The sequence below is a fragment of the Diadema antillarum genome, unplaced genomic scaffold (assembly GCF_040938485.1).
Source record: "Diadema antillarum isolate AM-2024a unplaced genomic scaffold, OU_Dant_1.0 scf00000170, whole genome shotgun sequence".
Taxonomy (NCBI): Eukaryota; Metazoa; Echinodermata; class Echinoidea; order Diadematoida; family Diadematidae; genus Diadema; species Diadema antillarum.
In genome coordinates, this window is record NW_027271059.1 from 1,802,681 (window position 1) to 1,817,202 (window position 14,522).

A 14,522-nucleotide genomic window follows, 5' to 3' on the forward strand; every position below is an offset into this window, starting at 1 on the left:
GTATACTCACAATCTGAATTCCAGAAAGGTATTACTAGTAATGTCTCTATATTACACATTAAAATTTAAAAACAAAACATCATGTATAATTGTAAGCCCTATATAGTTGTATCTTACAAAATGGAAGAGCCCCCATTTAATCAGATGTGAGTAGGCCCCATGTCTAACTTGAGGGGTGTCTTTTTGCTCCTATTCAACCAGGGGTCAAATGGTCACAGTTCTTCTCTGCTGAAAAACAAGAAAGACCTCAATATCCACACAGCCATTTAAAAAGAATGTAAATTCTAACAGCATGTAGAGACCCACAGGCACAGCATACATAACAATGAATGAAAACTAAAAATACATCCAAGTGATAAAATGCCTGAACATATCAGGAGTGCAACAGGAAAATCGGGATGAGACTGCATTATTCATTAGGCACTAATCACATTCTCTAAAATAGCTGAACTGCTTTAATACAATGTACCACTGCCCAATGAGTGAGGATATAGAGTGAGAAAATATGTTTATTTTTACTTCTTTTTGTTTAGGCCTATACATTTCATCAATATCATATTTGCAATATATTCTAGAAAAATACACAATCAATCTTGCTCTACACTATACTCTCTAAAAAAAATCGAGTGAAAATTTTCACTCTAAAAAGAGTGAATACAAAAAAGAGTGAATTTCGAGTGAAATTGGAGTGAATTTTGAGTGAAAATGCTCACTCATTTTGGAGTGACGTCAGGGATCACTCCAAAATCTTCGAGTGATCCGTGAGGTCACTCCAAAATGAGTGAAAATGAGCATTTTCACTCAAAATTCACTCCAATTTCACTCGAAATTCACTCTTTTTTGTATTCACTCTTTTTAGAGTGAAAATTTTCACTCGATTCTTTTTAGAGAGTATGCAACAGAATGCTGTAGGTACAATGTATGGCTGTGTTATGTTAGTACAAGTGGGCACTGCACAAAAAAACTCCTGGAGCTCAAGGGTTAATTGATTAACAGTATTTCAATTTCAAAATATCTTATCAACAGATATTTTACAACCTCTACTAAACATAAACTTTGCTGGTGATAGTGGCAATCATTCTGACTGGATGCCTTTGTGTATCTACAATAGTGTCTGGGATCACTTTGTCTGTATGTCTGTCTGTGAGCGTGTGCTGGAGAGAGAGAGAGAGCGCGAGTGAGTGTGTGTGTGTGTGTGTGTGTGTGTGTGTGTGTGTGTGTTTGCCCTTCATCATCCCTCCAATCAACGTGAAAATAACATCATGTGCTCTCCCCAGGTGAAAATCCAATAAATTCCCCTCACTAAACTTTCCCTGGCATTTTGTTTCAATGGGGTACACTGGTGCTCTGTTCTTTGTTGAATTCACCCTGACTCCTGCCCAAAAGAATGCCAAGAATGTTGGTCCCAGTCTAGCAATCAAGCCATACAACAGAGTCCTTCTGGACCCAGACTTGACCATTCTGGAGTAACTGCAGAGATTTCATTCTCACAAGAGCAAAGACCATTCTTGACTTTGACTTTAGGTATTCTAAATGAGTCTTCTGGAGAGTTGGTATACTTTCCTTTGATGATTGATGGTTTATACATGGCTAGAGGGATAACAAGTTTTGCCCCTTTCGAACCCTGCGTAGCTTGACAGTACAAGCAAGTTTTGTTCACTTTGTTTTGGCATTAGGCCTACATGTTTTATTTCAAATACATGTATGCATATTATATGTGCACTTTTTAAAATATGGAATTAATTTACACGCACATGAAGCAGGTACATACAAATTTGTAAGGGCTTTAGGCATTACATATCAAAAAAATAGCTTGTACATTTTATACATGATTTCAATAGGCCATAAAAGACAGAGGCCTACTGGGGGGCATTTCATCAACGAGTTTGTCGCAGGTTTTCACCGACAAATTTGCCATCAGCCAATCAGATGCAAGGATTTCAGTAGCTTTTAACAGTTGTCAGTGTAAATCACTGACAAAAAGTTTCATGAAACGGTCCCCTGGAATCATGATCAACTAGACCCAATTGCTGAAATTGTAATAGTTCTTGAAAAGGTTCCTTGAATCCCCACATCTTATCCCTTGTTTAATCACGACTTTAATCAAGAGTCAATATTTCAAGACAGTGCTGCCAGTGTGCTACATCACTCTCTTGACCAAAATGAAGGGTTCACTCAAAGAACAAGACTGTAAACCACTACTGAGAAATTAACATTGGTACCCCTGTGAGAGGTGTTGAGTAATATAAGTTTGCACTAACATACGGAAAATTAAGATAAACCTACACTCTTAGCACTGGCCCATAAGATCTTGTACACCAGTTAGTATAATACTACTACTTCTTTTGATGTTCCTGGTGTATTTTCACCCCTCCTATACAAAAGAAAAAAAAGTGTGGTAGGGGTGGGGTAGGGTATTATGATATCAATATCCTGACACTATCTTTTTCAAAACAAGCTTCCTAAAAGTACAGACTACAGGGTTATATTTCAACTCAATACGTTACTCCTTTACTCAGCTTGAGCGCTCTAAATAAAGAAATCATGAAATACTTCCAGTCATTATACAACATATTCCTGTCCATGCTCCAGCACTTTACAACAACAACCAATTGTTGCTGAGTACAGAATCATCCTTACCTATAGGTCTTTTCTGTGTGTTTTTTTTTTTATTCAGATTTGTCAATTCGACCAGAAATATCAATTCTACAACACGGTAATTTGCACAGTGCCATAGAAACTGCAGTGCATTGTACATTTCTCCCAACACCTTTACAACTAAAGTGTTTTCATTTCCAAACTGGAATGCCAAGCCCTTCTCTTCTCGCTCAAAAGGGCCACCTCACTCCCGAATCAGAATTGGCACAGTCTAGCCCCCCTATTCCTCAGTTACTGGTAACAGACTGGTAAAACTGGCACACTTCCATCTTTCTCACTTCTTTCAGCAAATTTCCCAATCATACAAGCACAATGACGCACTACACACTTGTACCAGGTACCACATTATTTTCTTGTTTAGCCCCAATATTTGAAATTAGCTGTCATACTCCCGACCAAGCTGCATGTACAGTAAGATGCAGTTCCATACTTTGTAAGAGATCATACATTGTCCCTACATTTGTACCATTCCCACTGGTTCAAAATGAGTAATGGTACCAGGTATCAGAAATTTTGACTTTGAACGACCAACACTTTAATGATCAGTGTGTCACTTCAGGTGCAAGTGGCTGCTGAACAATCCTGAGTATCTTTTTTAACTACTTTGAATCACAATCCTACCCACTATAAACTTCAATAGTGTTGAACATCAAATGAGTGACATTCCATCACCAAAGCAAACACCAAGACAATCATTTTTAACTTCAATGATTTCAGAGAAAAAATGACGAGCTCATATTAAGCTTTGTGTTTTAGTGATTCTAGTCACTGACCAGCTGTTGAGTATACATGTACATGTACAAGTGTATAATGTATATTTCACTTATTCTAGTCACTGACCACTCATTGATTGAATGTTCAGTAATCTTAACAGCCTCTATGCTTACATATCTACATTTTGTCCACAAAATTACATGTAGGTACATGTACATTGTAGACATTGTACATGTTCAAAATCTACCTTATGTCAAATACGGAAAAGACCCAAACAGATAGATTATCTATCAGTATTCTACGTTAAAGATTGTAGTCAAGAACATTTAACGCCTGTTGTATAGTAGTGTTGCTACGAATGCACTGTAACTCTCTACAATGTATGTGCATTCTCTGTGCGAGAGAAGAGCATGTTTACTCTGTTTCTATTCCGCACAGCCACACAGCATACCGGAGTTATCAGTGATAACACACACCATGGTTAATGATTGACTACAGATCTGTTTTGATTTATCTCCCTCCCTCTCTCCTTCTCTCATATTCCAAAAATGAGAAAAAATGGTCATGCAGAATTCATCTTTACACAGTGCTGAAAGTACACAGTTCATAATTTAGCAAGCTTTACACAATGCCATTTGACAGTACCAGGCTCACACTGTGTCGAGTAACTCATCATTTTTTCATCACATACACACATACAATGTACGCTGTATGTTTGTATCTAATTAATATGCTTCGTTTCGTATGATACTGCAACATTATGCTACTACTTGTATCTTTTTTACTTGTATAGCAATATGGTTCAATCTTGCTGTCTCCATGTTTACCAATGTCTCAGATATGAGACATTGATTCAACTTTCAAAATCAATCAACATTCTACTTTGCAGAAAGGCCCAACACTGCATATTGCGTAAATGACTTTAAATGTATTGAGACACTATAAAACATTTCACAAAATCTAAAATCTATGATGTAGGCCCCTACTTGTAGTAATGCAATATGCTGAGAGGTTTCATTTATAATGTAAGGCCTACATGTAACTTCAAAGTTCAAGATCTTGTGTAAATATCAAGATTTTCTTTCTATCAGACATCATAAAGTTAAACATAGTGAGTGATCTTTTTTATGCACAGGATTGTGTAGGCCTATTATGTACATTGTACATTTATACTTCCAAAGCTCATTGACGGCTTTTATTGGAATTAAAAAAAAACAGAGTGATTCAGGCTTTAAAAAAGGATGATAAAGCAGGTAATATCAATATATTCTGCAAGATGGAGTTCAAAATATATTTCAGTGAAAAATAAAAAAAAGAAAATCTGGATATATTTGAAATTACTGAGGAGAGGGGTAAAACAATGATGGAAATCATTTTTCATTTAAAAAAAGGGCTAAAGAATCTATTTTCTGGAATGGAGTGCTGCGAATGAAAGAAATGTTTTGTGCTGGTGATGAACAGACTGTTACCTGGTAAGTTGTACACTGGATTTGTGTTTCTGCTGTACAGCAGAGATGCTGTATGAGATACAGTGTACACTTGTAATCACTTGAAACTGTAGTGAAAGGAAAGATTGAACATTGATCAACTTTATGCATTTCCTTTTTGCTGCCAAGACTTCCAATAATCATTATGGAGCAGAAACAAAAAAGTATTATGATGCAAGACCTACGTACAAGAGCTCTTGCAGTTAACACTTTCACTTTCCAAACTGTCACACACCACTCACTGACAAGACATGGTCAAAAATAGACACCAGTGATAAACAACATCATGTGGCTTTGTTCTACTGTAACTCTAAAAAAAAAATACAGCTAAGCAATCAAAATATGTCTGAGATAAAAGAGCAATGAAGGAAATCACAACTCTTTGGGGTCAGTCTATTCGTGCTTCAATGACTTTTTCTACCACCAACAACTTCCTGTCATGTGTGCATGCATGTGTGTTTGTAAACACTTTAATCATTGCTACTAACTTGTGACCCATGTAATCTGAGTAATCTTCTCAGTCCAAAAGTGAAAATCTTGCCAGGATTCATACAACATTTCAAATGTCCACTGTCTTTCTGCAATGTAGTGTATCCAGAACCATCTTTGGAAACTCTTAACGTGTTACACTTTGATAGCTTACTTAGAATTTGTCAACTGCTGTAGGTCAACAAAGACTTCACTATATAGTCTATACAGGCATCCAAGCTTCACCCCCTTGCAACACAGGAAAATAAGTGGAGAGAGATGAATTCAGCATATGAAGGTGTAAACCTGATTCAATGTAATTGCCACATTTGTAATATGTACTATGAGGCTATCTCATGTCTCACTGGGGACTTTACTACAAGACAACACTATGTCCACTCCTCTACAAAAGCATCCCCATCGTCAAACCATGGAGGTAGATTGAACTATCCCACCCGGAAATGCAATCATCCTCTCATCCACATTGGGCTACTTGCCAAATATCTCACAATGAGGGGCATTGTCAAGTTGCTGCCTTCAGACAGAGAGAGAGAGAGAGAGGGGGGGGGGGGCACCAATGTTTTACCCTTTACACAAGCCTGCATCGTAATCTGTTTACTGCTCTCACACTCTATAAAACACCATAATGGCAAATGTAAGGAAACATCATGACATACCACTAGACACATCTTGATTGGTGTCAAAGTCTGAACGCAATCACTGATCAGATGTGCAATACACAATGGACACTTTTCTTTCTTTCTTTCTTTCTTTTTTTTTTTGGGGGGGGGACATTCTTATCTTATTTATGCACAGTCTCATTGAAACTCGGAGTGGACCACTGAACACCATCAAGATAGAACAGGCTCACCCAAACATTGCTGAGTGTCACAACAACAGATCATACATTCTAAATGTAACTTTTGTGACTCATCGTCATTTATTGACCAAAACACATACACGTACATGTATCTTCCCTTGCCCCACCCCACAAAACTTTCCTTCGTAAAAGCTCAATAAGAACATGGTTTATGTTTTATGCATGAATACTGCAAACTTTTAGAGTCTTTATGTTGACAACAATATGTTGTGACTCTGCAAGCTGCAATGATCAGTCCCCCACGTGAAGAGTTTGCCAGACACAAACTTCCAGATCGTACCATACAGTAATTGCAAATGCATGACTTAAACAAGCTTGTGTACATAATCAGATGAGAAACACAAAACATACAACTTCCATTGCCTTTGTAGGCTGCATCATACTTTGTGATATTTTTTTTTTTTTACAAATTTCATGTCTTCCTCGCTCTTGGCAGAACAAAGTGTAGGCCTACATGCACCCTGTATTCACTAACATGGTCATAAAAATTTTGTACAACTAGAGATGTGAACTGAAATTGACAATGACAATATGTGTTGCAAAATGGAAGATCATATTCCCATGAAGGTCTTGTACTAATTGCATTAAAAGAAAATTACTCCATAATGTAGGCCCATACATGTAGTTTGCATTAATACCCCAAACTTGATAGGAAACTTTCAATATTTAAAAACTTCACACATATAGCAAATCCATGAAAGTCTGATAACCTTTAGAACTTGGAAGCCACTTCTTCAAAGCAGCTCTTGTAGATTTCACACATTTCAAGGCAAGGTTAACTTGACTGGACAGATTTCCATCAGTATGAGATCATCTGAAAACACGCTGGTACTTCCTTCCCAGAATTCCTCGTGTTCCTTGCACTTGAATATACATGTATCTCTCCTTTACTAGAAAGAAATAGGGGTAAGATCACTGGTAATTTAACCCACAAAGGATTCAGAGCTTTGCTCATAAAAGAACTCTATGTCTAAGTTAAAATCCCTCACTGTCTCTAGGCTGCCTGTGTGATGACTTTATCTCGTCTAACAACTGACAAACAGTCCTCCAAAAGTTATAACTAAGTAATATAAAGCTTTGAATTTTTGTCCTCATGTTCATAGCAATCACTTCAGTTCCATTGCACTCTGGGAAACTAAACCCACCAATGTTACTAAGAATGTTTGGTTTGGTTTGGTTTTTTTTTTTTCTTGTAGGTTTTTATGTCTCATTTCCATTACAAAAGAAATCAAAGGTATTCACAAGTTGGAGGCCATTTTTATTTTCTTTCCATGGGCCCCAAAAAGACAGGTGAATATAGTTGAATTGCATATTAATCTCCACCTGTACCCGCCCTCCACTCTAAAGTAACAGACTAGAAGTTCTCCTGTCTAACACAAATTTCAAGAGTGCAGAACAAGCAGAGAAGACACAACCGTTGGGGATATTTTCCTTTTTTTCAAGCTTGTTTGTTTGCTCCTTCTCTTTTTTGAAATAATCAATTGCAACCGCCCCTGTGGTAAATGTTGATTGTCCAGCGTCTGCGCATTGTCCACGCTTTGTCCGAGTACGGACATGCGGCGTAAAGGTGTGGATAACACCAGCCCCAGCGAGCTCCGCAGACGAGCAGCAGACCGTGATGCGACAAGGCTGAGAGCCCCCCAACCGACAGCACTGCGCACCTCTTACGTAATGGACGGTCTTCGGTATATGAGCAGAAAAACAAGGAAAATCACTTTGGGCGTGCGTTAAACCTCTGCAAAATGCAAGGCAGGCAGAGTAATGGTGGAATTAACAGCTCAGTGCCTGCTTCTTTGAAACAGAAAATCAGAAACTGGCCATTGATGATGTAGTGGTCACCATGTGAAATGTCCACCAAGCTTCCCTCCTACAGCTCCTCCCTCGCGTCCAGAATTAACTCCACCGTCCAGTGCGATAAATTGCAACTCAGCTCAGCTAATCATACAATTAATCAATTTATCCTGTACTTACCCGCAGCACTAATCGACATGGATATCAGCAGAAGTATCCTCAGCATCTTGGAGCAGCGATAATGCAGCAAGAACGAGAGAAAATATTCCTCGAGAGAAAAGGAATAAGGTCGAGAAGTCTTCCACCAGCTGGTTACGCGAGGTCTGGTTTCGGAAGTCTACGGCAAGTGGATCCCACTCTGGATGACTGGAGCGAAAGAGCGAAGAGCGTTTTTTGGTCCCAGACGGTTTGAAGTTGGTAGACGCCCGCGCTACTCTTCTCTGCGTGTGTGTATGTGTGTGTGTGTGTGGTGTATTTTGTGTGTGCGCGTGAATGCGTATGTGAGTCACCTTGCCAAAAATCAATGGAAAAACTCGTGTGTGTTCACAAAGCACACGTGTGGCCGATATGCGCAGGCGCAAAGATAAGTTTGTGTACGGATGAACGCACCCACGCTCAGGGCCATTAAAAGAAAAGAAAGGACAAAATAAAAGGGGAGGGGGGTGGGGGACAATGCACCAAGAATAGATGCTATCCATGTCCAGCTTGTGACGGGTCAGTGGCCTTGCAATAATATCACCTCCAGCATTATCAAACATCAAAAGGATTTTCTAGGAGAACACTTTATTATAGTCTACGAGACGTCTACATCATAACACATCCATGACAAACATTCTATGTTGAATCCCGATGATTTGTTATTTAGCCAAGAGCAATGTTCATATCGATTATGCCAAGGATTTATCAGAACTCCTTGTTTAAACAGTGTCATGCTCAGTATCAACGTAGTGATGCCGAACCTGTACACGATCATTGTACAATTATAGAATATACAGTGAGTATACGGTGATAACAGTAAATTGGGAAACTTCGTTTTGATGCGTAATGGTGTAACTGCTGTTTTACACACACACACAAAAAAAAAAATAGAAATTGAATTAAAAAAAAAAAAACATTCCTCCAGTTGCAAATAGTCTAATGAATCAACTACACCTTAGCCACTATAGCATGACTAGAAATTACAAATGTATTCAGACATTTGAATTCTATTTTATCAAAGTTTGCTTCAGACGAGTTGAAGTCGTAAGACTTTGTCCGAGATATCATTAATATCAAGGGTTTTATGCAAACGGAATCCTATGAGCAGAGATGATCACGTGGTCTACACGTCGCAGAGTTCTCAAAAGAAGTTTGCATGATAATTTGAATACATTATCAAGTCCTCCGATTCGGATTCGGATCTCATCGTCATCATCATCATCATCATCATCGTCAGAAGAAGAAGAAGAAGAAGAAAAGGTTACTCTTCCCCTGAGAGGGAGACCTGTCAGCGGTAAAGTGGATAGTTAGAGACCCTTTAAGGACAAGAAAACTTTCATATGTATAATTACACATCTGGATTGAGTGAATGCAGCAATACTAATTGAACACATCAGTGAAAGTTGAGGGAAAATCGGACAATCTGTTCAAAAGATATGAATTTTTAAAGTATCTGCACAGTTACTGCTGCTGGATGAGAAGACTACTACAGTGTGTTTTGTCATGCGTACAACGATATAAGGAAAATATAAAGAGAATTCCAAAAAAAAAAATGTATTCATATTTTTTTTTTTTTTAAAGTTCACATTTCCTTGGCTCGTCACTGATGTATGTTAAGGGTAATCTACTACTCGTTGAGGATGGTCTGATTTGTCTACAACACATTTCCCATAGACCCCTGCCCGAGTATACTCGAGACTCGTACTCAACGGGTTAATCCCCGTGCCTTTGGAAAGAGGGATGTCAAGTGTTCTACTCATGTGAGAAAAGTGAAAATATCTTGAATTTTCCTTATACTTTCTTTATATCGTTGTACACGTGTGACATCACAAGATGTAGATAGTAGTCTTCTCATCCAGCAGTGACTGAGAAGAAACTTTAAAAATTCATAACTTTTTTAACGGATTGTCCAATTTTCCTCAAACTGTTGCTGATGTGTTCTATTGATATTGTTGCATTCACTCAATCCCCATGTCTATGAAGGGAAAAAAAGATATCTCTCTCTCTCTCTCTCTCTCTCTCTCTCTCTAAAAAAATACTAATTTGGATCCTGGAGAGCTAAACAAATGGCATCCTGGCGACCCTTGTGCAGTAAGGAAAATAGCGCCTTGGGGAGATGTGATCACACAGTATAGGGTAAAGCCAACAAAATGTGTCTTGTTAATACTATCATTTCGTATTACATGTATTGTCAATTCTGATAACAATATGATCAGATATTCCACTTTACTACTGTTATCATTGTTAATCCAATAAGTTATTGTTATTATAATCAATATCGTCATCATTCTAATATCATTATTTCGCAGACACCGATAAATGATCATTGACAAGACACCAGGGCCCGTATTCTGCTAAAACTGATACCGAGTTTAAACCCACGTCTGGGTCTAAAGTGGGTTTAAACCTTGGTCTTTAGTAGAATACGGGCCCAGGGGTCTCACCTCCCTGATCGAGGTCAGCTAGCTGCACAGCAGCAGTCAGTTCTAGGCAAAGAGATGAGGAGATTACCCTCTATGGTTCTAGGTCTGTCCCGAATAACGCCCTCTACGCCTCGTTACACAAGTCTCTCCACTGCAGGCTGTCAGCGTGTTTTTTTGTTTGTTTGTTTGTTTGTTTGTTTGTTGTTGTTTTTTAGACGGCACAGATTGGGGAACCTAACCCTAACCCTAACCATCAAACCCTAACCCTAACCCTAACCCTAAACCCTAACCCTAACCCAACGTGTTTCCCATAATACGTGCCATGCCCCAATCTGTGCCGTCTAAAAGAAAAAAAAAACGCAGGCTGCCAGGGGGGTATAAGATACTAGCAATACTTATTAATGGTCTCACGCTATGCTCCATCTCAGGGGACGTTTCACCTCGTCCCCGGCTCATCGATACAAGAGTGTTCCCAAGGAAAAACAAATAAATTGATAAAAATTAATGTAGAAAGTACACAATGATTAAGTGGGGTTTGGGGAGTTTACTTGTTTTATTTTTTCTGTTTTTATTGTTTTGTTTCGTGATACAGGTTATCTATTTAGACAATTTTATGTGTGTGTGTGTGTGTGTGTGAGTGTGTGTGTCCCTCTTCTCGACTTAATCAAAACCAGAATGACATTATATTGTAATGTTTCTAGCTCCATTTTAGTTGTTTTTATCGTATATTGTTTGCTGTATTTATGTTGAATGAAAAATAAACTTGAACTTGAATTTGTGTCACCCATCCTACTATAATTTGCAAGGAGATTTTTGTATTTCAAACTCCTTTAATGTCATTAAGTCATGAATTTATACAATTTTACAGCTCAAAATTATAATGATACATGCAATGATGATGACGATGATAATACTGATAATAATAATAATGATAATGATTGTATAATCACCGTCATCATCATCTTCATCATAGTAGGCTAACATTAATGATAATAAATTAAAGACAATAGGTAATGCTAACATGTTTCACATTTCTATAATTCTGATAAAACAAACTGTAACCCCTCCCCTCGATTTGAAGAACAAAGAAAGAACAGTGTCCGGCCTGCAGATAAGGTGGACTAGGCCTATATGCAGGAGGATCTACACACGCTTTATGTTTTATGTTATCTTTACACCACCCCCCAAAAAAAGAAAAAAAAACAACAACAACAACAAAATACCGTCTCCCATATTCCTCTCGTCGACTGTATTAACTTTTTTTAATATTATTTTGTTAAACCTAAAGTGTAAAAGTAATCAGTAGCTTAACATGATTTCATAATTACAGAATATGGTCATGATGTATTTAACTCAATACAATGTGATATAACTTGTGAGACAGTTGTGTTATCCAAGGACACTTTGAATAAACAATCAATCTATTTACTGGTCCCCATCACATTATAATCCTACAACATTCAAAATCGTCAACACAGTTTAAACTGATATCTAATACAGAAAGACATTTCACATTCTGCATAATCTGCAGAATATTGTCATTAATAGTTACAGCAGCAGCCTATAAGCCGTTGCTTCGTGTCATATACAGAGTGGTCTGAAATACATAGTAAGTGACATTTCATTTCATTTCATTTTGATTTTATGTCAACACGGTAATAAGAAGGAAACTTGCTTAGCTATCGGCTGTTATTCTGCAAGTCCGTGCATGTATACAATATAACATGACGAAAACATAGATTCAGTAACAGCATATAACAATGACTGAAATAAGAACAAAAAAAAGAGAGAAAAAAAATCACAAAGAAAGAGAAAAGTATATGAAGAGTTTGCAAAAAACCGATAAGTCCATATTTGCCAAAATAAATGGAGATATTTGCGATTAAAGGTCAAGAAAAATAAAAAGAATAATAATTTTTTTTTGCTTCTTTTGACCATAACTTAAAAATATATCTGTATATGTAGTGACCAATATATCTTTTAAAAGGTATTATTTTGAACTTTATGACAGAGATCGTACTTGAAAATCCTCAAAAATGGACTTATCGGTTTTTGCAAACAAACCCTTCATAACAGCACATGAAAAATACAGACATTGACAAGAGATTGACATGAAACAAATGTCAATAGTACTCATCGCGTAACATAATAGGAAACGTTATGATTAATGACATCCACTATAATTGCGGATATGAAAATAATTACGTAATTCATCTTTGGTCTGCGGGGAAAAGTCCGCGTAGGACATGCCCTATATCATGTGCAAATACACACATGTGGTATCGGCATTCACTGACGGTTCTGACGATTATGACCATAATTGACTCGTCTTATACTTACATGACTAATGAATTCAATGCACGCGTCCTTGAAGGGGAGCATCAAGCTATTTGCTCAAGTACGTTTCCTAGTCCATGGAACTGCAGTTGCATGTTTCTATTTTGGGCAAATATTCAAGCAATCATATTTTGGTCGTCAGGAATAATGGCCTCTACGACGTGCTGTTGTGTTCAAGCTGCAGACGTATGACTACGACCTAGACATTAGATTGATTAGTGGTAATATAAAAATTGCGTTAATGAGATAATTACTAGTAAGTTTTGTTGTGTGTACCGCTGTCCTCATCATAACTGTTTCTATCATCAATTAGTAAATCAACTTACGAATGACTTCATGATAATATCATGCATATTTCCCAGCTTCATTATAATTTACCATGGTCACCTCTGCAGAGCTCACCTGAGTGTGCTATGGAGCATTGTTATCTTGCGCTCAGTAAAACTGCTGTATAGCATTCAACAAACTTTAGTTCAGTCATGAAGACAGAAGACAAACTAGCTGGAAAACTGCACAAACGAAATTCAGTCCAGTCACACTTTGTAAGTGTCCAGAATCATCTGAGAATCCATCTACACCATTCTATAATATTATCTTGCCCTCTTCCTCCTCCTCCTCCTCCTTCTTCTTCCTATTCTTCCTGTAAGGTCGTGTTCCTCCACTTGCCCTCTTTTGTTTCCATTCAATTTTCTCCGTTGGTTTACAAATCGCATTGCGAATAATTGTAGATCATTACTTTAACGTGGTGTCAACCAAATAATATCAATATTTGGTGCAAATGTATAATTGATAGATCATTGCTTTACTTCTACTATTCTTTACGTTATTTTTCAAGCATAGCTGAATATGTGAAAGTAAATTCAAGTTATGGCAATACGTTCAAAGACTGCATGATATTACGTAAAGATTGTCAAATAAAACACGACGGACCTGCAGAATTATCACAATTGACAACTTTTATGTAGGTATCATGATTATTTTTCCTAACTTTTGAAAAGGTATAACCTTTGACATGTTAGCCAAGAACCGTTAGAATAAGTATAACAGGTAAAGGGGAAGCTACAGGGAAGGTGGGAAAATGGGAATGGGAAGGAAATTAACTTTCGAATTATTCAAAATAAAAATGGGGGAGATGAAGAAGGCAGCAGTGGCAGACAAGAAGAAAGAAATAAAGTGAAGGAAAGAGAGAGAGAAAGAGAGAGAGAGAGAGAGAAAGAGAAAAGAAGAAAGAAGAAGAGGGTAATGACATTGTGGTTGAGGATGGGGAATGTGATGTAACAATTAAAGATGATTACTGATACACTGTAATAAAAACCGAACATCAGTCGTGGAAAGAACACTGCGCTGACAGTAGAGGGCGCTATTACAGCCAATGCAATAGCCAATGAGCGATTCTCAGTCACTGCCCGTTCAATGAAGTGAACAAAATTGACTAACAAAATCAGTGATAACAGCAGGCTGCTGCTGTAGCAACAAGAACAGCAGCAACAACAGGGAACAGCAACAATAACAAAAACGATAACAAAATCACACTTCGGTAATCATTCCTTCAATCGTTATTCATCT

At 37.6% G+C, this 14,522-nt stretch overlaps 1 protein-coding gene across 2 annotated transcripts in view; it reads right to left on the reverse strand.

The window, feature by feature from the left end:
* LOC139722755 (neural cell adhesion molecule 2-like) overlaps window positions 1-8,350 on the reverse strand; it is a 107,906-nt gene extending 99,556 nt beyond the window's left edge. For both annotated transcript variants that reach the window (XM_071634043.1, XM_071634042.1), the window contains exon 1: window positions 8,179-8,350. In XM_071634043.1, the coding sequence (XP_071490144.1) occupies window positions 8,179-8,224 (46 nt within the window). In that variant the 5' untranslated portion in view covers window positions 8,225-8,350. The remainder of the gene's footprint in view (window positions 1-8,178) is intronic.
* Window positions 8,351-14,522: the final 6,172 nt, after the last annotated feature.